Source organism: Siphateles boraxobius, unplaced genomic scaffold, assembly GCF_051911475.1.
Source record: "Siphateles boraxobius isolate OS27281-9 unplaced genomic scaffold, OSU_SipBor_1 120, whole genome shotgun sequence".
Lineage (NCBI taxonomy): Eukaryota > Metazoa > Chordata > Actinopteri > Cypriniformes > Leuciscidae > Siphateles > Siphateles boraxobius.
In genome coordinates, this window is record NW_027508723.1 from 367,501 (window position 1) to 395,000 (window position 27,500).

General features: G+C 36.6%; 1 protein-coding gene across 4 annotated transcripts in view; it reads left to right on the forward strand.

Moving 5' to 3' along the window:
• Positions 1 to 27,500, forward strand: part of dcc (DCC netrin 1 receptor) — a 285,242-nt gene that overhangs the window by 207,733 nt on the left and 50,009 nt on the right. For 2 of the 4 annotated variants that reach the window (XM_077222396.1, XM_077222415.1), the window contains exons 13-20: positions 343 to 484; positions 2,531 to 2,641; positions 4,834 to 5,028; positions 12,880 to 12,975; positions 19,001 to 19,239; positions 20,059 to 20,197; positions 21,936 to 22,043; positions 22,908 to 23,102. In XM_077222396.1, coding sequence (XP_077078511.1) covers positions 343 to 484; positions 2,531 to 2,641; positions 4,834 to 5,028; positions 12,880 to 12,975; positions 19,001 to 19,239; positions 20,059 to 20,197; positions 21,936 to 22,043; positions 22,908 to 23,102 — 1,225 coding nt within the window. The remainder of the gene's footprint in view (positions 1 to 342; positions 485 to 2,530; positions 2,642 to 4,833; positions 5,029 to 12,879; positions 12,976 to 19,000; positions 19,240 to 20,058; positions 20,198 to 21,935; positions 22,044 to 22,907; positions 23,103 to 27,500) is intronic. The other 2 variants (XM_077222405.1, XM_077222425.1) reach the window with 1 other exon arrangement.

Here is a 27,500-nt window from a genome sequence, read left to right on the forward strand (position 1 = left end):
TTTGAACTTTTGTATTCATCAAAGAATCCTGAAAAATAAAATGTATGAGGGTTTCCACAAAAATATGAACTGTTTTCAACACTGATAATAATCATAAATGTTTCTTGAGCATCAAATCATCATATTATAGTGATTTCTGAAGGATCATGTGACACTGAAGACTGGAGTAATGATGCTGAAAATTCACAGGAATAAATTACACTTTACTATATATTCACATAGACAACAGCTGATTTACATTACAATAATATGTAATAATAATTTACAGTATTTTTGCTCAAATAAATGAGCAGGAGACATTAAAAGAGAGATGTTTGAGCTGTTGTATGTGAATGTTTACAGAGCATCAAGGTAAGCTGGCAGCCGCCGAACGCTAACATGCAGAACGGCTTCATCACCGGATACAAGATCCGGCACCGGAAGACGGGCCGGCGTGGGGAACAGGAGGCCATCGAACCCAACAACCTGTGGTTCCTCTTCACCGGTGAGCCCCTCTCAGCATTTACATTCCCTCGACTCTTCTGACCAACCAGATTCCCTTGTTTCTCACATTTGCCACGTTTACATGCAACCAAATAATCCGTTAGTAATGGGACTGACGGCTCAACCGCACTGAAAGCTTCATGTAAACGCCTTAATCGATGCGATTGAGCTCGATCAGAATGAGATTTAGATCGGATTGAAAGGAGAGTTTTATTCCTTTTATAATCCGATCGAGAGAACATGTGAACACTTGATCAGATTGAAAACCGGAACTGAAAGACTGCGCATGTGCAATGATGTAGAAATAGCGTGATGACGTAGAAATAGCGTAATGGCGTAGAAATAGCGTAATGGCGTAGAAATAGCGTAATGGCGTAGAAATAGCTTAATGATGTAGAAATAGCGTGATGATGTAGAAATAGCGTGATGATGTAGAAATTGCGTGATGATGTAGAAATAGCGTGATGACGTAGAAATAGCGTAATGGCGTAGAAATAGCGTAATGATGTAGAAATAGCGTAATGGCGTAGAAATAGCGTGATGATGTAGAAATTGCGTAATGATGTAGAAATAGCTTAATGATGTAGAAATAGCGTGATGATGTAGAAATAGCGTAATGATGTAGAAATAGCGTGATGATGTAGAAATTGCGTAATGATGTAGAAATAGCGTAATGATGTAGAAATAGCGTGATGATGTAGAAATAGCGTAATGATGTAGAAATAGCGTGATGATGTAGAAATTGCGTAATGATGTAGAAATAGCTTAATGATGTAGAAATAGTGTAATGATGTAGAAATAGCGTAATGATGTAGAAATAGCGTGATGATGTAGAAATTGCGTAATGACGTAGGAATTTTTTTTAACGTTTTTTCACCGTTTTTTAATGACATTGAAAAACAGTAATGGCGTAGAAATAGCGTAATGATGTCGAAATAGCGTAATGATGTCGAAATAGCGTAATGATGTAGAAATAGTGTAATGTAGAAATAGCGTAATGATGTCGAAATAGCGTAATGACGTAGAAATAGCGTAATGACGTAGAAATAGCGTAATGACGTAGAAATAGCGTAATGACGTAGAAATAGTGTAATGACGTAGAAATAGTGTAATGTAGAAATAGCCTAATGGCGTAATGACGCGCTGAACGAGCGGTTCTCCTGATGAATAAAGTGTGGTATAAACGAGTGTCTCGTCCTCCTATAATCCTGCTTTCTCTGTGTGTGTGAAGTGGAGCAGGATGACGCCACCAGTGCTCGCTTCACACACTCACACACACACACACACACGACTGCTTTTGGGCATTTTTACTGTGTGATCAATATAAGCAGCGGCACAACGGCTCAACACAAATAAAGCACTGTAGGAGAATAGTTATTATGCGCAGACATCAGGAAACTCTGTATATTTGTCCAGTGTGCGCATGTCAAAAATATATCCCGATCTGAAGCGTGAGACATATAAACACACACATCAACCCGATCACATGTTCAGCGTAACACTACATTCAGATTCATCAATCGCATGAATTCAGTGCGACTGAAACAAAAGTTGTGCATGTAAACATAGCCATAGTTTTTTTAGTCCTCATTCTATGCATGTTTAAGAAGTCGACACACAATGCATCACATCACACCGGACCTGTCGTCCTCCGGGACTCCGGGAAATGCAGATGTGTGTTTGTTTGAATAGTATTTCTGAATTTATTGGAAAATCATATTCATTTCCATTATTCCCTTGATGGATATCTCGCTAAGTTGCTATTTCCGAAGGGATTCATTTCACAGTGCCGTTGGAGTGTGTTATGCTAATTCCCGACACTCCGGGGTATTCAGGGATGACAGCGCCCTACTATCATAATTGCGTTTTTTTTTATCTTTACACATGATGGAAATGCATCCTGATCTGTTTAGATGAGGTGTGGAGACCTTGTTTACCTCACCGCCTTCGCTGATTGCTGTTTACTAATTAGAATCACAAATAATAATCACACACACACACCTTATTTTCTTTTCCTGACTCCCGCTCTTTGTTTATTGTGTGACAGGGTTGGAGAAAGGCAGCCAGTACAGCTTCCAAGTGGCAGCGATGACGGTGAATGGCACGGGTCCCAGCAGTGAGTGGCACACAGCCGAGACCCCAGAGAACGACCTGGACGGTGAATATGAATATGAATATGCAAACACACAATGCAGCACAATTTAGGGCAGCTTAAGCTGGCCTGAGGTGTTTAGATAGGTGTGTTTTTATTATGAGATAAAAAGTTGAAATTGTGAGATAAAAAGTCAAAAGTTTGACATACTAAATCATAATTATGAGATAAAAAGTGGAAAGTTTGAGATATAGCACGGGTCCCAGCAGAGAGTGGCACACAGCCGAGACCCCAGAGAACGACCTGGACTGTGAATATGAATATGCAGACGCACAATTAAGGGCAGCTTAAACCGGCCTGAGGTGTTTAGGTTGTGTGTTTTGATGGTTTTTAAGGGGTTCAGTACTAGTAGTTGTGGTTAGCGCTTTGGAAACACTACTTTGTGAAGCTTTGAACCCTTTATGAAACAAAAAGTTGAAATTGAGATACAAAGTCAAAATTATGACTGTCATAATTATGAGATAAAAAGTTGAAATGAGATACAAATTCAAAATTATGACACTGTTATAATTATGAGATATAAAGTTGAAATTGTGAGATAAAAAGTCAAAAGTTTGACATACGAAGGCATAATTATGAGATAAAAAGTTGAAATTATGGTATAAAGTTGAAGTTGATACGCAAAGTCAATTATGATATAAAAACCTGAAATTGTAAGATAAAATGTCTAAAATGTACTTAATATGTAAAAAGTCAAAATTATGACATAAGTCGATAGAAAGAGGAAATTAAGAAGAAATTGTCTTGGTCATAATTTCAACTTTTTGTTTTCTTTGCGAGGAATGTCTCGTGAGCAAACGTTCCAGGATAAGTTTGACCATGTAACCGGCCTAGAAATGTCTGGTTCCCTAGAGAGTGTGTTTCTGTTGACCCAGTGTGTGGACTGAGACGTGGCCACAGGAGAGGCTTCTTCAGTGACTGAAGCGAGGAGTGTGTACTGAGCAAAAGATCCAGGATGAGTTTGATAATGTAATAATAATACCTGGGTAAGAGGAAGCGGTTTAAGCTGTGAATCGTTACGTCTGGCTTCAGTTCGGCTGAGTTTCGGCTGAAGAGGCGGAGAATGTGACAGTTAAAAGCACATCATTCAGCATTTAATAGATGAAGATCTATTTGACATTTACGATATCTTTTTTTTTTAAAGTGGAAAGTGTAAGACAAAAATTCAAAACTATGATAATAGTTGAGATAAAAAGTTACAATTATGAGATAAAAAGTAAAAAATTTACAAACTAAATTGTAATTATGAGATAAATTGAAATTGTGAGATACCTTTTCAAAATTATGACACTCACAACTATGAGATAAAAGGTTGAAATTATGAGATAAAAAGTTAAGCGGTTTAAGCAGAGAATCGTTACGTCTGGCTTCCGTTCGTCTGAGTTTCGTCTGAGCAGGCGGAGCCTGTGAAAGTTAAAAGCACATAATTCGGGATGTAATAGATGAAGATGTATTTGGCATTTACAATATCTTTCAGCTCGACGCAGAGCGCCTGAGTCGTCTGTTCTAATGCAACACTTTGAAGGCTTTGTTCCGTGTGAGAATGTCAGCTTTGAAGGATTCTTGTTCCTCCTGCGGATCAAGCGTGCGGTTCAGGTTTGATCAGGACCTGGTCGAGCTTCACTCCAGTTTGCTGGTTTGAGACTCATTAATCAGAGACTCTCTGTGGTTCCCAATAACAGCCTGAGGGAGAGAGAGTTACGTGAGCGAGGCTTGATGTGGGAGAACACACACACACACACACAAAAACACTCACACACACACACACACTGGGAGTGTGTGGCGAACTGCATAAACGCTGAAGAAAATGATTTACAAAGCAGAAACTAGCAGAATAGAAACAGAGCCGTACATTTGAGGAAGATAATCAGAGGACTGATCTATCTATCTATCTATCTATCTATCTATCTATCTATCTATCTATCTATCTATCTATCTATCTATCTATCTATCCATCCATCCATCCATCCATCGAAACATCCATCCATCCATCTATCTGTCTGTCTGTCTATATATGTATAATCTAGCCATCCATCCATCCCTCTATCCATCTATCATCCATTCATCTATCTATCTATAATCCATCCTTCTATCATCCATCCATCTATCTATAATCCATCCATCCATCCATCCATGTGTATGTGAGTGATTTCAGGAACTCGAGCTGGTGTTAATGTCCCCTGTTGTCTGTGATGTAGAGACGCAGGTCCCGAACCAGCCGAGCTCTCTGCACGTGCGGCCGCTGCCCAACAGCATCATCATGAGCTGGACCCCCCCGCTGAACCCCAACATCCTCGTGCGCGGCTACATCATTGGCTACGGTGTCGGCAGCCCGTATGCCGAGACCGTCAGAGTCGACAGCAAACAGCGCTACTACTCCATCGAGAACCTCGGTGAGTAATAACACACACACACACACACACACACACACATATATATATATATATACACATATAAAACATATACAGTATATTTGCTCTGAACCATCACGGTATGAACATTACAGTTCATTGCATACAGTCAGATGATGAATACAGTCAGATGATGATGATGAATACAGTCAGATGATGATGATGATGAATACAGTCAGATGATGAATACAGTAAGATGATGATGATGAATACAGTCAGATGATGATGATAAATACAGTCAGATGATGATGATGAATACAGTCAGATGATGAAAACAATCAGATGATGAATACAGTAAGATGATGATTACAGTCAGATGATGAATACAGTCAGATGATGATTACAGTCAGATGATGATTACAGTCAGATGATGAATACAGTCAGAGGATGAGGATGAATACAGTCAGATGATGATGATGAAAACAATCGGATGATGAATACAGTCAGTTGATGATGATGAATACAGTCAGATGATGATTACAGTCAGATGATGAATACAGTCAGATGATGAATACAGTCAGATGATGATTACAGTCAGATGATGAATACAGTCAGATGATGATTACAGTCAGATGATGATGATTACAGTCAGATGATGAATACAGTCAGATGATGATTACAGTCAGATGATGAATACAGTCAGAGGATGAGGATGAATACAGTCAGATGATGATGATGAAAACAATCGGATGATGAATACAGTCAGTTGATGATGATGAATACAGTCAGATGATGAATACAGTCAGATGATGAATACAGTCAGATGATGAATACAGTCAGATGATGATTACAGTCAGATGATGAATACAGTCAGATGATGATTACAGTCAGATGATGAATACAGTCAGAGGATGATTACAGTCAGATGATGATTACAGTCAGATGATGAATACAGTCAGATGATGAATACAGTCAGAGGATGATGATGAATACAGTCAGATGATGATGATGAAAACAATCGGATGATGAATACAGTCAGATGATGATGATGAATACAGTCAGTTGATGATGATGAATACAGTCAGATGATGATGATGAATACAGTCAGATGATGAAAACAATCAGATGATGAATACAGTCAGATGATGAATACAGTCAGATGATGATTACAGTCAGAGGATGATGATGAATACAGTCAGATGATTAATACAGTCAGAGGATGATGATGAATACAGTCAGATGATGATGATGAATACAGTCAGATGATGAAAACAATCAGATGATGAATACAGTCAGATGATGAATACAGTCAGATGATTAATACAGTCAGAGGATGATGATGAATACAGTCAGATGATGATGATGAAAACAATCGGATGATGAATACAGTCAGATGATGTTGATGAATACAGTCAGTTGATGATGATGAATACAGTCAGATGATGAATACAGTCAGATGATGAATACAGTCAGATGATGATTACAGTCAGATGATGAATACAGTCAGATGATGAATACAGTCAGATGATGAATACAGTCAGATGATGATTACAGTCAGATGATGAATACAGTCAGATGATGATTACAGTCAGATGATGAATACAGTCAGATGATGAATACAGTCAGAGGATGATGATGAATACAGTCAGATGATGATGATGAAAACAATCGGATGATGAATACAGTCAGATGATGATGATGAATACAGTCAGTTGATGATGATGAATACAGTCAGATGATGATGATGAATACAGTCAGATGATGAAAACAATCAGATGATGAATACAGTCAGATGATGAATACAGTCAGATGATGATTACAGTCAGAGGATGATGATGAATACAGTCAGATGATTAATACAGTCAGAGGATGATGATGAATACAGTCAGATGATGATGATGAATACAGTCAGATGATGAAAACAATCAGATGATGAATACAGTCAGATGATGAATACAGTCAGATGATTAATACAGTCAGAGGATGATGATGAATACAGTCAGATGATGATGATGAAAACAATCGGATGATGAATACAGTCAGATGATGTTGATGAATACAGTCAGATGATGACGATGAATACAGTCAGATGATGAAAACAATCAGATGATGAATACAGTCAGATGATTAATACAGTCAGATGATGAATACAGTCAGATGATGAAAACAATCAGATGATGAATACAGTCAGATGATTAATACAGTCAGATGATGAATACAGTCAGATGATGATTACAGTCAGATGATGATGATGAATACAGTCAGATGATTAATACAGTCAGATGATGAATACAGTCAGATGATGATTACAGTCAGATGATGATGATGGGATGATGAATACAGTCAGATGATGATGATGAATACAGTCAGATGATGATGATGAATACAGTCAGATGATGATGATGAATACAGTCAGATGATGATGATGAATACATTCAGATGATGATAATGAATACAGTCAGACGATGATGATGATGATTACAGTCAGATGATGAAAACAATCAGATGATGAATACAGTCAGATGATGATGATGATTACAGTCAGATGATGATGATGAATACAGTCAGATGATGATGATGAATACAGTCAGATGATGATGATGAATACAGTCAGATGATGATGATGAATACAGTCAGATGATGAAAACAATTAGATGATGAATACAGTCAGATGATGATGATGATTACAGTCAGATGATGAATACAGTCAGATGATGAATACAGTCAGAGGATGATGATGAATACAGTCAGATGATGATGATGAAAACAATCGGATGATGAATACAGTCAGATGATGATGATGAATACATTCAGATGATGATAATGAATACAGTCAGACGATGATGATGATGATTACAGTCAGATGATGAAAACAATCAGATGATGAATACAGTCAGATGATGATGATGATTACAGTCAGATGATGATGATGAATACAGTCAGATGATGATGATGAATACAGTCAGATGATGATGATGAAAACAATCGGATGATGAATACAGTCAGATGATGATGATGAATACAGTCAGTTGATGATGATGAATACAGTCAGATGATGATGATGAATACAGTCAGATGATGAAAACAATCAGATGATGAATACAGTCAGATGATGAATACAGTCAGATGATGATTACAGTCAGAGGATGATGATGAATACAGTCAGATGATTAATACAGTCAGAGGATGATGATGAATACAGTCAGATGATGATGATGAATACAGTCAGATGATGAAAACAATCAGATGATGAATACAGTCAGATGATGAATACAGTCAGATGATTAATACAGTCAGAGGATGATGATGAATACAGTCAGATGATGATGATGAAAACAATCGGATGATGAATACAGTCAGATGATGTTGATGAATACAGTCAGATGATGACGATGAATACAGTCAGATGATGAAAACAATCAGATGATGAATACAGTCAGATGATTAATACAGTCAGATGATGAATACAGTCAGATGATGAAAACAATCAGATGATGAATACAGTCAGATGATTAATACAGTCAGATGATGAATACAGTCAGATGATGATTACAGTCAGATGATGATGATGAATACAGTCAGATGATTAATACAGTCAGATGATGAATACAGTCAGATGATGATTACAGTCAGATGATGATGATGAATACAGTCAGATGATTAATACAGTCAGATGATGATGATGAAAACAATCGGATGATGAATACAGTCAGATGATGATGATGAATACAGTCAGATGATGATGATGAATACAGTCAGATGATGATGATGAATACAGTCAGATGATGATGATGAATACATTCAGATGATGATAATGAATACAGTCAGACGATGATGATGATGATTACAGTCAGATGATGAAAACAATCAGATGATGAATACAGTCAGATGATGATGATGATTACAGTCAGATGATGATGATGAATACAGTCAGATGATGATGATGAATACAGTCAGATGATGATGATGAATACAGTCAGATGATGATGATGAATACAGTCAGATGATGAAAACAATTAGATGATGAATACAGTCAGATGATGATGATGATTACAGTCAGATGATGAATACAGTCAGATGATGAATACAGTCAGAGGATGATGATGAATACAGTCAGATGATGATGATGAAAACAATCGGATGATGAATACAGTCAGATGATGATGATGAATACATTCAGATGATGATAATGAATACAGTCAGACGATGATGATGATGATTACAGTCAGATGATGAAAACAATCAGATGATGAATACAGTCAGATGATGATGATGATTACAGTCAGATGATGATGATGAATACAGTCAGATGATGATGATGAATACAGTCAGATGATGATGATGAATACAGTCAGATGATGAAAACAATTAGATGATGAATACAGTCAGATGATGATGATGATTACAGTCAGATGATGAATACAGTCAGATGATGAATACAGTCAGAGGATGATGATGAATACAGTCAGATGATGATAATGAAAACAATCGGATGATGAATACAGTCAGATGATGTTGATGAATACAGTCAGTTGATGATGATGAATACAGTCAGATGATGACGATGAATACAGTCAGATGATGAAAACAATCAGATGATGAATACAGTCAGATGATTAATACAGTCAGATGATGAATACAGTCAGATGATGATTACAGTCAGATGATGATGATGAATACAGTCAGATGATTAATACAGTCAGATGATGAATACAGTCAGATGATGATTACAGTCAGATGATGATGATGAATACAGTCAGATGATTAATACAGTCAGATGATGATGATGAAAACAATCGGATGATGAATACAGTCAGATGATGATGATGAATACAGTCAGATGATGATGATGAATACAGTCAGATGATGATGATGAATACAGTCAGATGATGATGATGAATACATTCAGATGATGATAATGAATACAGTCAGACGATGATGATGATGATTACAGTCAGATGATGAAAACAATCAGATGATGAATACAGTCAGATGATGATGATGATTACAGTCAGATGATGATGATGATTACAGTCAGATGATGATGATGAATACAGTCAGATGATGATGATGAATACAGTCAGATGATGGTGATGAATACAGTCAGATGATGATGATGAATACAGTCAGATGATGAAAACAATTAGATGATGAATACAGTCAGATGATGATGATGATTACAGTCAGATGATGAATACATTCAGATGATGAATACAGTCCGATGATGATGAGGATTACAGTCAGATGATGAATACATTCAGATGATGAATACAGTCAGATAATGAATACAATCAGTCACAGGCGATACACCCCCCAATCCAGATGCGCGGTAATGCAATGCTGTTTGCTAACGGCCACAGCAGGAAAAAGAGCAGAAGAAGAGATGATCTACGCACCACCCAAAACAAGCTGCATCTCCATTCGTCTACTTATACTACGCTCTAAAAGCATGTACTCTTTTTGTGAACAAAAAGTAGATCCTTTTGAGTGTGTAGCAGAAGAGTAGACAAGCTTTGGGACACACTATCACGTCATACAATTGCATCTTTAACGGTTGCTCTCTGACGCAGTAAACTGGCCTGTCAATCATCTTGTCACAGTCAAAATCCTCCACATGTCATGTCATTTCCTACCGTATCAGACAGAAATGCAGAAACTCGTTGATCTTTCACGCAGTGACTCTACTCACATTAATGTATAATGATGCATTTAAAAGTTAATGGCCAAACGGATCTTTATAAAAGTCCATGATGAAATATAACACGAATAACATTAATAAATATTTTGTTATCAGGTTAAACTTTGATTAGTCACTCAAACCGTTATCTAAACCTCTCACTGTCGGTCGCGCACATCCGCCATGTTTTGTAGTTTTTTAACACTCTTTACTCGTGTTTGTAATTCCTCCTCCAAAGCACAATGGATTGTGGGTAATAATATCTGTTATAGTACTGGAATTAGTAGAGCATCCGGGACTTCTGGCACATACTATGCTTTGGGACACACTTATTTTTATCTCACACACCATTTAGGATGGATAGTATGGACATTGAGTTTTGATTGATTTTTGTGACGCGCTCCACAAACTTCACAGAAAGGAAACCCGGACGCAGAAAGCATCATCCTGTTTTCTTTATTTTACAAAAGCACAATGTGACTTCTGTGTACCGTTACATCCCTATCATATACCAGGAGTTCCCCAGGTCATGTTCTAATGCTGTGTGTGTTGAGGTTTAAATCTCTCATTCATATCATTCATTATAGATCATTGATCACATGGAGAAGATATAATGAAATCTGAGCAGTTCTCATCAACATATTATTTGCACTGGACAAAAATATCCTGTTCTTCCTCAGTGTTTCTGTCTCGTTTTCCAGCACTAACATCTAAATATTCTTACATCAAGATACATTTACCGGAGAAGAAGCTAAACAACTGAAGATATTAAATCTTGTTTAATGAAAATACATTAAAATGAAGTGAATTTGTGCTTAAAACAAGAACAAATAACAACGGAGTCAGAAAAATAATCCTAATTCAAAGGGAAAACAAGATTATTTTTCTGACTTCATTGACAGATATTTGTTCTTGTTTTAAACACAAACTCACTTTACATTGATGCCTTTTTCAGTCATGTTGCTTCTCCAGTAAATGTATCTTGATGTAAGAATATTTAGATATTTGTGTTGGAAAATGAGACAGAAACACTGAGGAAGAGCATGTGTAAACGCTGTGATTGTTTATAAAAGTGAATGAAATTAAATTACATTATAAATTGGCTTCCCGTTTGTTTATTCATCACTAAGAATATAATGTTTCATTTAAAGGTGACTAATATGAAAACAAATGAGGTGTGAATTGAATTTCCTCTGCGGTCGCTTGACAAAAGACTCAATGACAAATCGCAGATTTTAATATTCATAAGAAGGTGCGGCTAGTTCAGTGATCATGAATCTGTAATGAGAGTTTGTTCAAGATCAAACACGCTCCCATGTGTTAATGTTTTATTTATTCTATTTTTCTGTGATTACGCAGAGTTTACGAGGTTCAGTAAAGCTGCGTTGGTTTCGTCGAGCTGTTGATACACTGCAAAAAAAATGCTTTTCTTACTTTTTTCTTAATTTTTCTCTTGTTTCCAGTCCAAATATCAAAAAATCAAGATGCATTCATTAAAGTAGTAAAATGCAATAAGATATTATGTGTTGTTTTCTGGGGAAATAAATCAAAATTAAGTGAGTTGCTGTTTATTAAAAGCTAAATTATCTGTCAATGGGGTCAGAAATATAATGTAAATTCAAACAGAAACAAGATTATTTTATCTAACCCCATTGGTAGATCATTTTGCTTGTTTTAAGCTAAAACCCCAGAAAACAACACATAATGGTATTTTACTCATCTAATAAATGCATCTTGATTTAAGAATTATTTGATATTTGAACTGGAAACAGGATAAAAATACCGAGTAAGAAAGGCATGTTTTGCAGTGTGGAGAACATCTCACCTGCGTCCTCTTTTGTCCTCTGAACATTGAAATCTTTCTGTCCTCCTTTTACCTCCATTCTGGGCAAAAAATAAGGCCACGTCCTTATCAATATTTCACATGAAATCCACAGGTTGCCATGGCAGCGATATTGAACCCAGTCCGGCTGCCCAGAAGGAAAGAAAAAGACGAATGGAAAGAGGAAAAGAGCATCTTCTGTCTCTTTGTTCAGGGATTTCACACGGTCATGAAAGCTTCTTTCAATGACTCCTGAATTAAAGCTCATATACAGATGTTGATTTTGCTGTTTTCATCAGTCTTGCTTTTTTTTCGGCGTTATTTTAAATGCTTGTGCTTTTTCAGAAGCCTCAAGTGTACCGGTGTAAAGTCATGTTGTGTGTGTGTGTTTCAGAGCCCAGCTCTCATTACGTGATCTCTCTGAAGGCCTTCAATAACGCGGGTGAAGGAGTTCCTCTGTACGAGAGCGCCGTCACCAGATCCATGTCCGGTGCGTCACATTTTATAACATTTTAGACTGTGATTATAGTCATATTCCCGTATATATGATCAAAATCCTTCAGTTACAGCGGGAGAAACATCTCAGGAGATATTCAACTTGTGTATTCATATTTGCAGTATTAACTTTATCTGGACAATAACTTTATTCTAGATCTGCTGTAAAGCCTAAACAATCTCTGTTACTGTAATCTCCTATTATCACTGTAAAGCTGCTGTGAAACTCTATATTGTTAAAGCGCTGTAGAAATGAAGGTGACTCGACTGAGAAATGCTGCTTTTCTTCAACTGGAGCCCAGATGACAAATATATATATGAAATATATGAACATTGTACTAATGTTCCCATAAATATATTTCTGAATGTTCTCAGAATGTCCAGTATTTTTTATGTTTGACAAATATTAAGGAGACATTCCATTTGCCAACATTACGGGAACATTACTTTTGAATGTTCTATGAAACATTTTAAAAACATTAAATACAAGATAACTCTGAACAAATGTTTTATTAATGTTACTGGAAGAACGTTAGATCATGACTTCGAGAACCTTGAGAGGAACCATCAGTTTTCACTAAATGAAGGATTACAAAAGAGAAATTAGAAAAAATTAAATCATTTTTCTAGACTACCAGGATAATTTTTGTTAAATCGCAAATGAATAATTATGTTATGAGATGCTGCTGATTGTGTTATGTGATGCTGAGAACTGCTGGGCAACGATTAATCACTTATTTACATAATATATGTGTGTGTACTGTGCATAGTTATTTTGTATTTATAAATACACACATATGCATGTATGTATTTATGAAAAAAAGTGTTATTTATATATAAAATAAAATATATATGTGATATTTTCAACCTATATATTTATAGATAATATAACTCATGAATAAATATACAGTATATACATGCAAATATTTCTTACATATATACATGTATATGTGTGTACTTATATATACAAAATAATTAGGTTACACTTTATTTCGATAGTCCACTTTAGACAATCTACTAACTATAACTAACTTTTCAACTACATGTCGACTAACTGTGATCCGCGTATAGGTAAAGTATCAGTAGAGTATCAGTAGAGTAGAGTATCAGTAGAGTATCAGTAGAGTATCAGTAGAGTAGAGTATCAGTAGAGTAGAGTATCAGTAGAGTATCAGTAGAGTATCAGTAGAGTATCAGTAGAGTAGAGTATCAGTAGAGTATCAGTAGAGCATCATTAGAGTAGAGTATCAGTAGAGTAGAGTATCAGTAGAGTAGAGTATCAGTAGAGTATCAGTAGAGCATCATTAGAGTAGAGTATCAGTAGAGTAGAGTATCAGTAGAGTATCAGTAGAGTAGAGTATCAGTAGAGTATCAGTAGAGTAGAGTATCAGTAGAGTATCAGTAGAGTAGAGTATCAGTAGAGTATCAGTAGAGTAGAGTATCAGTAGAGTATCAGTAGAGTAGAGTATCAGTAGAGTATCAGTAGAGTAGAGTATCAGTAGAGTATCAGTAGAGTAGAGTATCAGTAGAGTATCAGTAGAGTAGAGTATCAGTAGAGTATCAGTAGAGTAGAGTATCAGTAGAGTAGAGTATCAGTAGAGTATCAGTAGAGTATCAGTAGAGTATCAGTAGAGTAGAGTATCAGTAGAGTATCAGTAGAGTATCAGTAGAGTATCAGTAGAGTAGAGTATCAGTAGAGTATCAGTAGAGTAGAGTATCAGTAGAGTATCAGTAGAGCATCATTAGAGTAGAGTATCAGTAGAGTAGAGTATCAGTAGAGTATCAGTAGAGTATCAGTAGAGTAGAGTACCAGTAGAGTATCAGTAGAGTATCAGTAGAGTATCAGTAGAGTAGAGTATCAGTAGAGTATCAGTAGAGTATCAGTAGAGTATCAGTAGAGTAGAGTATCAGTAGAGTATCAGTAGAGTAGAGTATCAGTAGAGTATCAGTAGAGCATCATTAGAGTAGAGTATCAGTAGAGTAGAGTATCAGTAGAGTATCAGTAGAGTATCAGTAGAGTAGAGTACCAGTAGAGTATCAGTAGAGTATCAGTAGAGTATCAGTAGAGTAGAGTATCAGTAGAGTATCAGTAGAGTATCAGTAGAGTATCAGTAGAGTAGAGTACCAGTAGAGTATCAGTAGAGTATCAGTAGAGTATCAGTAGAGTAGAGTATCAGTAGAGTATCAGTAGAGTATCAGTAGAGTATCAGTAGAGTAGAGTATCAGTAGAGTATCAGTAGAGTAGAGTATCAGTAGAGTATCAGTAGAGCATCATTAGAGTAGAGTATCAGTAGAGTAGAGTATCAGTAGAGTATCAGTAGAGTAGAGTATCAGTAGAGTATCAGTAGAGTAGAGTATCAGTAGAGTATCAGTAGAGTAGAGTATCAGTAGAGTATCAGTAGAGTAGAGTATCAGTAGAGTATCAGTAGAGTAGAGTATCAGTAGAGTATCAGTAGAGCATCATTAGAGTAGAGTATCAGTAGAGTAGAGTATCAGTAGAGTATCAGTAGAGTAGAGTATCAGTAGAGCATCAGTAGAGTAGAGTATCAGTAGAGCATCATTAGAGTAGAGTATCAGTAGAGTAGAGTATCAGTAGAGTATCAGTAGAGTATCAGTAGAGTATCAGTAGAGTAGAGTATCAGTAGAGTATCAGTAGAGCATCAGTAGAGTAGAGTATCAGTAGAGTATCAGTAGAGCATCAGTAGAGTAGAGTATCAGTAGAGTATCAGTAGAGTATCAGTAGAGTAGAGTATCAGTAGAGCATCAGTAGAGTAGAGCATCAGTAGAGTATCAGTAGAGCATCAGTAGAGTAGAGTATCAGTAGAGTATCAGTAGAGTAGAGTATCAGTAGAGTATCAGTAGAGTAGAGTATCAGTAGAGTATCAGTAGAGTAGAGTATCAGTAGAGCATCAGTAGAGTAGAGTATCAGTAGAGCATCATTAGAGTAGAGTATCAGTAGAGTAGAGTATCAGTAGAGTATCAGTAGAGTATCAGTAGAGTATCAGTAGAGTAGAGTATCAGTAGAGCATCAGTAGAGTAGAGTATCAGTAGAGTATCAGTAGAGTATCAGTAGAGTAGAGTATCAGTAGAGCATCAGTAGAGTAGAGCATCAGTAGAGTATCAGTAGAGCATCAGTAGAGTAGAGTATCAGTAGAGTAGAGTATTAGTAGAGTAGAGTATCAGTAGAGTATCAGTAGAGTATCAGTAGAGTATCAGTAGAGTATCAGTAGAGTATCGGTAGAGTATCAGTAGAGTATCAGTAGAGTAGAGTAGAGTAGAGTAGAGTATCAGTAGAGTATCGGTAGAGTATCAGTAGAGTATCAGTAGAGTATCAGTAGAGTAGAGTATCAGTAGAGTATCAGTAGAGTAGAGTAGAGTAGAGTAGAGTAGAGTATCAGTAGAGTATCAGTAGAGTAGAGTAGAGTAGAGTAGAGTAGAGTAGAGTAGAGTAGAGTAGAGTATCAGTAGAGTATCAGTAGAGTAGAGTAGAGTATCAGTAGAGTAGAGTAGAGTAGAGTAGAGTATCAGTAGAGTATCAGTAGAGTAGAGTATCAGTAGAGTATCAGTAGAGCATCAGTAGAGTAGAGCATCAGTAGAGTATCAGTAGAGTATCAGTAGAGTAGAGTATCAGTAGAGTATCAGTAGAGTATCAGTAGAGTAGAGTATCAGTAGAGTATTAGTAGAGTATCAGTAGAGTAGAGTATCAGTAGAGTATCAGTAGAGCATCAGTAGAGTAGAGTAGAGTAGAGTAGAGTATCAGTAGAGTATCAGTAGAGTAGAGTAGAGTAGAGTAGAGTAGAGTAGAGTATCAGTAGAGTATCAGTAGAGTAGAGTAGAGTAGAGTAGAGTATCAGTAGAGTATCAGTAGAGTAGAGTAGAGTAGAGTATCAGTAGAGTAGAGTAGAGTAGAGTAGAGTAGAGTATCAGTAGAGTATCAGTAGAGTAGAGTATCAGTAGAGTATCAGTAGAGCATCAGTAGAGTAGAGCATCAGTAGAGTATCAGTAGAGTATCAGTAGAGTAGAGTATCAGTAGAGTATCAGTAGAGTATCAGTAGAGTAGAGTATCAGTAGAGTATCAGTAGAGCATCAGTAGAGTAGAGTATCAGTAGAGTATCAGTAGAGTATTAGTAGAGTATCAGTAGAGTATCAGTAGAGTAGAGTATCAGTAGAGTATCAGTAGAGTAGAGTAGAGTAGAGTAGAGTATCAGTAGAGTATCAGTAGAGTATCGGTAGAATGAAGTACTAGTTTAAGTATTAGTAGAATGTCTAAAGTGGACTATCGAAATAAAGCATAACCAATAATTATACACACTACACACACATATTATGTAAACACAAACTTTTATTTTGGATAAACTAGTTTAAAACTAGGTAGTTGTTTTTTTTAATGTTTTTTCTTGGTTATCTGAAACATTCCATTTTATCATTTTGCAAACATTATGGGAACGTTTCAGAATGTTTTATTCAAACATTTAAAGACATTAGACGAACTAAAACACTCCATGAACGACGTATAGATATACGTTTTGAGAACATTATTAAAAACCATAATACTTAGAAATGAACAAACATTTTATTAACGTTACTGGAACCTTGAGAGAAGCTTCTCATTTATTTCTGTGAATCATTTCAAACTTTCCTACAGCCTTGAGATGTTGCTGGTGTAGTTTGGGTTAAACTCCATCAGTGCGTCTGAAAGTAGTTGATCTGATCATATCAGTGACAGATTCATAAATCTGACCTGATAATGATTGATGAGTGATATAGACATGAGTTTTGTGTTAGTTGTGGACTAACTGTCTTCAGACTGTAGATTTATCCTCTTCACTCGGTGAATCTCACGAGAACACTCATATTTCAGCCCAGAAACGAGAGAAACAAATAAACTATATTTAGCATGAAGAAAATTAAGCACATTTTTGTGCATATTTCACACAAAATTGTCTTTCACACTGCAAAGAATGATGTTCTTCCTCAGTGTTTCTGTCTCGTTTTCCAGAACTAATATCTAAACATTCTTACATGAAGAGACATTTACTGGAGAAGCAAAATTACTGAAGATATTAAGACTTGATTAATGAAAAATGAAGTGAGTTTGTGCTTAAATGAGGAATAAATATCTGCGAAATGAGTCACAAAAATAATATTGTTTAATATTGTATATTAATATACACAAAATTATAATATTGTAAAAATAATTAAGATTATGTTTCTGACTCCATTGGCAGATATTTGTTCTTATTTCAAGCACAAACTCGCTTCATTTTAACACATTTTTGACTTAATATCTTCATTTATGTTGCATCTCCAGTAAATGTATACTGATGTAAGAATGTTTAGATATTAGTGCTGGAAAATGAGGAAATAAACACTGAGGAAGAACAGGATTTTTTTCAGTGCATGCATTAATTTAGTCAGGATTACTTAAATAAAATATGAATACTACCTTGATGTTTATTTATAAATGCACTTTACAATATAAATATTCATTTCTCCACATCACGGTTGTCTGATTACGGTTATGAAAATAGTGTAAAATCTTGCTGGTTGATGTTGTGTTGAAATATCGTTCATGTTTGCTGAGATTCACCCTGTGCACTAAAAAATGGTAACCTTAAAATCGTACACCGAAATGTCACAATAAATTGCAATTGAAGTTTTTTCATAGTGTAACATCTAAATGATCTGGCTCAATATATTGCTAGATCAACCTAATGCATCAGAAAAACTCATTTTTAGGGATTCGTCCGGAATAAATAACTCTTGAATTCCAGGTTACCACTTTTTATCTCTTCTTAATGTCTCTCTCTAGATCTCAATGTTCTTCTGTTCTCTCTCTCCGTCACTCCATTCTCCCTCCTTTATTCCTCCGGTCCGCTTTCATCTCTGGTCACTTATGATTTTGGCATGAACTGCATAACCCTGATCTCTCTCTCTCACACACACACACACACACACACACACACACACACACACACACACACACACACACACACACACACACACACACACACACACAGACCCCTCAGACCCATCCGATGACGATCTCTTCCATCTGTTTGATAAATTCCCCACCCCGGTCCCAGATACCTCCACTCCCATGATTCCTCCTGTAGGTGTTCAGGCCGTGCCGCTCACATCGGACTCGGTGCGGGTAAGTTGGGCCGACAACTCCATTCCCAAAAACCAGAAGTCCCCGGAAGTGCGTTACTACTCCGTCAAGTGGAAGACCAGCCACTCTACCAGCGGAAAATACAAGGTGAACGCCGGACTACCATGGTGAACTGATTTAGAAATTAGCCTGTACACTGTAAAAAATTATCGTGATTTTTAACGGTAAAAGACCGTAAAAATGCAACGGTGAAAGACTGTAAATCGGTTAACAGAAAGTTTCTGTACTATATACGGTTAATAACTGTGATAGGTCTAACTGTACATTTAATGTAAATTTACAGTTAAATACCGTTAAATTTGACAGTTTTTGGAAGTGAAAAGATCAAGTCATTGTATAATTTACAGTAAAAAAAAAACGTTAATTGGTTAAAAGAAAGATAAAAGAAAGATCAGCCACTCCACCAGTGGAAAATACAAGGTGAACGCCGGAATACCATGGTGAACTGATTTAAAATTAGCCTGTACACTGTAAAAATTATTTTAATGGTAAAAGACTGTAAAATACAGTTGACAACTGTAAATTGGTTAACAGAAAGTAATATATACAGTTAATTACTGTGATACGCCTAACTGTACATTTAATGTAATTTTACAGTTTTTGGAAGTGAAAAAGAACAAATGTTTACAGTAAATACAGTTTTTTACTGTAAATGTTAGTTAAGCCTGTAAAACCTAAAATGTTGCTACCGTATTTTTAACAGTAAATTTCTGGCAACCACAGCTGCCGTTTTTTTACCGTACATTTTTTTTACAGTGTACCTTAGTATCAGATCAGACCTTTTTTGTGTGAGATATTACAAAAAATGGTCTTGACCGTGTGTGTGTGTGTGTGTGTGTGTGTGTGTGTGTGTGTGTGTGTGTGTGTGTGTGTGTGTGTGTGTGCGTGTGTGTGTGTGTGTGTCAGTCGGCAGATACGACGGCTCTCAGTCACACAGTCACGGCTCTGAAGCCCAACACTATGTACGAGTTTTCTGTAATGGTGACCAAAGGCCGCAAGTCCAGCACATGGAGTATGACAGCACACGCCACCACCTATGAAGCAGGTACACACTCACACACACACACACACACACACACACACACACACACACACACACACACACACACACACACACACACACACACACACACACACACACACACACACACACACACTTTACGGTGCAATAGCTGAAAAACCACCCTTGCCATTCCAGTCCACCAAGATCCAAGTGAAAATAATCTATAGAAATTAAGCACCTTTCAGGTTTTTCAATAAATTTCCAGCATTTTTTTTATTTATTTTAGACATAAATAACTATCATGGAATTATTGATACTGTAAAAAAGTTAATAAGAACTGATAAGAATTTAAAATGTGTACCTTTGAAATGCAATGCAAGTCACTTTGCGTCTGCGAAATGCATACATTTAAATGTAAATGCTAAGAATTAAATTAATCATAAAAATGTCAAATTAAAAATAATAATTCATTTTAAAATAAAATCAATCAAAATAAAACACTTAATAAAAATAAAATCATGGAAATATAGAATTCAATTTAATAAAATGAAAATAAGACACTTACTAAAACTTGTCCATTTCAAAATTCAAACATTTTAAATAAAAACAATAAAAATAAAACACTTTCTAAAAATTAAATCATAAACATCAAATTAAAATGAATAAATATTTTTAAAATAAAACACTTACTTAAAATCTAATCATAAAAATATCTAATTAAATTTAATAAATTAAAATTAAAACACTGACTAACGTTTTAATTAGAAAAATGTCAAATTTAAATTAATAATATTTAAATAAGAACAATCAAAATAAAACACTTACTAAAAATTAAATCATAAACGTCAAGTTAAAATAAATCATTTTAAAATAAAATCAAAATAAAACTTCATACATAGGCTACTAAAACTTTAATTAGAAAAATGTCAAATTAAAATGAATAAATCATTTTAAAATAAAAATGAAACACTTTTTTTCACCTGCATGTCATGTGACCATTAGCAGACATCAGAGAGTCGTGAACATGTGAACATGTTGATAAATTATTGAAATATTATTTAAAAATAATAAGGGGAAATTCAAAGGGGTTCAGCTGACAAAATAAGGTATATAATTACTCACACATTTATAAAATGAGTCACGCTGTGCTGTGTGACACACACACTCCTGTATAAACACAGTTCTTCACTATAGACACGGTTACCACTGAAGACATTAACCGTAGGATCACACACTCATATCTGTGTACATACAGTATCTGTGTACAGCTCCAGTTAATGAACTGTTTAATTAGTGCTGGAAATAAAGCCAGAACTACACTGCAAAAAATGCTTTTCTTAGTATTTTTGTCTTGTTTCCAGTCCAAATATCAAACATTTCTTAAATCAAGATGCATTTACTAAAGTAGTAAAATTATATAAGAAATTATGTTGTTTTCTGGGGAAATAAATCAAAATTAAGTGAGTTTTTGCTTAAAACAAGAAAAAGTATCTGCCAATGAGGAAAGACAAATAATCACATTTCTGTTTGAATTAAGTGTATTTTTCTGACCCCATTGGCAGATGATTTCGCTTTTTTTTAAGCATCAGCTCACTTCATTTTTATTAATTCCCCCGGAAAACAGGACATAATATTTTATGTAATTTTACTACTTTAGTAAATGCATCTTGATTTAAGAATTTTTTGATATTTGGACTGAAAACAAGACAAAAATACTGAGTAAGAAAAGTCACAAACATCAAGTGTGAAAGCACAAAATCTCTCTCTTTCCATTGGTCAGCACCAAGCTCCGCCCCTAAGGACCTGACTGTGATTGGCCGAGAGGGACGCACGCGAGCCATTCTGATTAGCTGGCAGCCGCCGCTGGAGGCCAACGGGCGAATCACAGGTGAGAAGCTCAAACTCAGTCAGTTCTGCAAATGTAATCAACTTTATTCAAAGGGAAACAAGATTATTTTGGGCAGATATTTGTTCTTGTTTTAAGCACAAACTCATTTAATTTTGAAGTTTCAGCCGAACAACATCTCACTGAACGCTCATTTACTGAGATATCAGCTCACATGTGCAACACTACTCGCTTACATTTATGCCTGCCATTTTATCACACGTGTTTTTGAAAATATAGATTTCTTATAAAAAATGAAAATAGTTTTTTTGCACATTTTTCATAACAATCAACATACATTTTTTTTAATAATAATTTTTTGTTAATTTTTTTTAAACTTTTTGTAACTTCAGCAATAATCTGCCAAGTGTCGTGTTTGAAAAGAGATCAAACTTCAGTCTGTCGCTCTAAAGCATTCACGATTTACCACAGTTTAAGCTGGAGGTTTAATTATCAGGTCTATGCTCAAAAAATGAATTAAATGGATTATAAATACTGTGTAAATATAATTTAGTACCATGAAAATACAAAATATTAAATAAAAAACATTGTCGAACTTAAAAATAGTACATTAATTTAATTGAAATAAAAAAATTCGACGCGAAGAACACAAGAGGAATGTTTAGATATTTATGCCGAGGAAAAGCAGGATATCTCCTCCTGAACTGATGATGTTTTATCCTCTATAAACTCAATCGGATCATTCGCTTCTGCCGATTCCCGGGTCCTGCAGGATTTTTGACTCAAACATTTGAAAACCCCTCGTGTGTCTATATAGACGGCCTCATCTCACACACACACACACACCTACTTGAGCAGAGATTTGACCTTTGACCTCTGCGTGACCCCGGTTGTGACCTGTGTCAGGTTATATCCTCTACTACACTCTGGACAAGCACATGCCGATCGACGACTGGGTGATGGAGCCCATCGCTGGAGACCGGCTCACACACCAGGTCCTGGACCTCAACCTGGACACCGTTTACTACTTCCGCATCCAGGCCAAGAACACCAAAGGAGTCGGGCCGCTGTCAGAACCCGTGCAGTACCGGACCGCCCGAGGTGAGCACACACACACACACACACACTCGGAGACCTGTGATCGTCATTAAAGAGAACAACACACACACACACTCTGAGACCTGTAATATCACACGCACTCTGAGACCTGTAACATCACACACACTCTGAGACCTGTAATATCACACACACTCTGAGACCTGTAATATCACACACACTCTGAGACCTGTAATATCACACACTCTGAGACCTGTAATATCACACACACTCTGAGACCTGTAATATCACACACACTCTGAGACCTGTAACATCACACACTCTGAGACCTGTAATATCACACACACTCTGAGACCTGTAATATCACACACACTCTGAGACCTGTAATATCACACACACTCTGAGACCTGTAACATCACACACACTCTGAGACCTGTAACATCACACACACTCTGAGACCTGTAACATCACACACTCTGAGACCTGTAACATCACACACACTCTGAGACCTGTAACATCACACACACTCTGAGACCTGTAATATCACACACACTCTGAGACCTGTAATATCACACACACTCTGAGACCTGTAATATCACACACACTCTGAGACCTGTAACATCACACACACTCTGAGACCTGTAATATCACACACACTCTGAGACCAGTAACATCACACACACTCTGAGACCTGTAACATCACACACACTCTGAGACCTGTAACATCACACACACTCTGAGACCTGTAACATCACACACACTCTGAGACCTGTAATATCACACACACACACTCTGAGACCTGTAACATCACACACACTCTGAGACCTGTAATATCACACACTCTGAGACCTGTAATATCACACACACTCTGAGACCTGTAATATCACACACTCTGAGACCTGTAATATCACACACACTCTGAGACCTGTAATATCACACACACTCTGAGACCTGTAACATCACACACACTCTGAGACCTGTAACATCACACACACTCTGAGACCTGTAATATCACACACACACACTCTGAGACCTGTAACATCACACACACTCTGAGACCTGTAATATCACACACACTCTGAGACCAGTAACATCACACACACTCTGAGACCTGTAATATCACACACACTCTGAGACCAGTAACATCACACACACTCTGAGACCTGTAACATCACACACACTCTGAGACCTGTAACATCACACACACTCTGAGACCTGTAATATCACACACACTCTGAGACCTGTAATATCACACACACTCTGAGACCTGTAATATCACACACACTCTGAGACCTGTAATATCACACACACTCTGAGACCTGTAACATCACACACACTCTGAGACCTGTAATATCACACACACACACTCTGAGACCTGTAATATCACACACACTCTGAGACCTGTAATATCACACACACTCTGAGACCTGTAATATCACACACACTCTGAGACCTGTAATATCACACACACTCTGAGACCTGTAACATCACACACACTCTGAGACCTGTAATATCACACACACACACTCTGAGACCTGTAATATCACACACACTCTGAGACCAGTAACATCACACACACTCTGAGACCTGTAACATCACACACACTCTGAGACCTGTAACATCACACACACTCTGAGACCTGTAACATCACACACACTCTGAGACCTGTAATATCACACACACACACTCTGAGACCTGTAACATCACACACACTCTGAGACCTGTAATATCACACACACTCTGAGACCTGTAATATCACACACACTCTGAGACCTGTAACATCACACACACTCTGAGACCAGTAACATCACACACACTCTGAGACCTGTAACATCACACACACTCTGAGACCTGTAATATCACACACACACACTCTGAGACCTGTAACATCACACACACTCTGAGACCTGTAATATCACACACACACACTCTGAGACCTGTAACATCACACACACTCTGAGACCTGTAATATCACACACACACACTCTGAGACCTGTAACATCACACACACTCTGAGACCTGTAATATCACACACACTCTGAGACCAGTAACATCACACACACTCTGAGACCTGTAACATCACACACACTCTGAGACCTGTAACATCACACACACTCTGAGACCTGTAATATCACACACACTCTGAGACCTGTAATATCACACACACTCTGAGACCTGTAATATCACACACACTCTGAGACCTGTAATATCACACACACACACTCTGAGACCTGTAATATCACACACACTCTGAGACCTGTAATATCACACACACTCTGAGACCTGTAATATCACACACACTCTGAGACCTGTAATATCACACACACTCTGAGACCTGTAATATCACACACACTCTGAGACCTGTAATATCACACACACACACTCTGAGACCTGTAATATCACACACACTCTGAGACCTGTAATATCACACACACTCTGAGACCTGTAACATCACACACACTCTGAGACCTGTAATATCACACACACACACTCTGAGACCTGTAACATCACACACACTCTGAGACCTGTAATATCACACACACACACTCTGAGACCTGTAATATCACACACACTCTGAGACCAGTAACATCACACACACTCTGAGACCTGTAATATCACACACACTCTGAGACCTGTAATATCACACACACTCTGAGACCAGTAACATCACACACACTCTGAGACCTGTAATATCACACACACACACTCTGAGACCTGTAATATCACACACACTCTGAGACCTGTAATATCACACACACTCTGAGACCTGTAATATCACACACACTCTGAGACCTGTAACATCACACACACTCTGAGACCTGTAACATCACACACACTCTGAGACCAGTAACATCACACACACTCTGAGACCTGTAATATCACACACACTCTGAGACCTGTAACATCACACACACTCTGAGACCAGTAACATCACACACACTCTGAGACCAGTAACATCACACATACTCTGAGACCAGTAACATCACACACACTCTGAGACCTGTAATATCACACACACTCTGAGACCTGTAACATCACACACACTCTGAGACCAGTAACATCACACACACTCTGAGACCAGTAACATCACACACACTCTGAGACCAGTAACATCACACACACTCTGAGACCTGTAATATCACACACACTCTGAGACCTGTAACATCACACACACTCTGAGACCAGTAACATCACACACACTCTGAGACCTGTAATATCACACACACTCTGAGACCAGTAACATCACACACACTCTGAGACCTGTAATATCACACACACTCTGAGACCTGTAATATCACACACACTCTGAGACCTGTAATATCACACACACACACTCTGAGACCTGTAATATCACACACACTCTGAGACCAGTAATATCACACACACTCTGAGACCTGTAATATCACACACACTCTGAGACCTGTAATATCACACACACTCTGAGACCTGTAATATCACACACACTCTGAGACCAGTAATATCACACACACTCTGAGACCAGTAATATCACACACACTCTGAGACCTGTAATATCACACACACTCTGAGACCTGTAACATCACACACACTCTGAGACCAGTAATATCATGAAAACACTCCTTCGTACTGCAACGGCTTTGCGTTGCAATGCATTCTGGGATTGCCTTCAGTGTGAGGGATGCATCTCAAATTGACAGATTTACATTTTAATAAGAGCAGGGGAGATGTGCACAATTTTAAAAATGATTTTACACAATATTAATTATAATTATTTTAATAATGTTGTTAGTTGAAATATAGCTGAAATAAAATAAAAATAAAATGTTGGAAGGAAAACTTCAACTAAAAGAAACTAAAATAAGTTAAGGAAATTATTGAAAATATATATAATACTATTTAATAATTGCACACGATTTTAAAATAAATATAAGATGAAAAACTAGAAACTGAAATAAACTGAAGTACTAAAATTTACTAGAATTAGTGCAAAACCAATACAATTTAATTATAACACTTGAAATTACAAATTTAATTAATTAGAAACTTATTTTTACACAATATTGGGGTTATTGTTTTTTCTGCTAAGTGAAATAAGGCATAAATTAAAAATAAAATGCTAAAAAATGGAAAGCTTCAACAAAGAAAATTAGAAATTGAAATAAGTTTAAGTTGACGTAATAAAATACAAATATACATAATAGAATTTAATAATTACACTTGAGATGTACACTTTTTTTATTAATTAGAAACTTATTTTACACAATATTGGGGTTGTTCATTTATTTAGTTTTTTGCTAATTGAAATAAACGTTTAAATTAAAAATGAAATACTATGATGGAAAGCTTCAGCTAAAAGAAAATTAAAAGTTGAAGTTGAAATAAATAGTGATGTTTAAAAAGAACAGAAACTAATTAAAATGACAAAAGCATATATTAAAGATAAAATGGAAACTGGAAATAAAA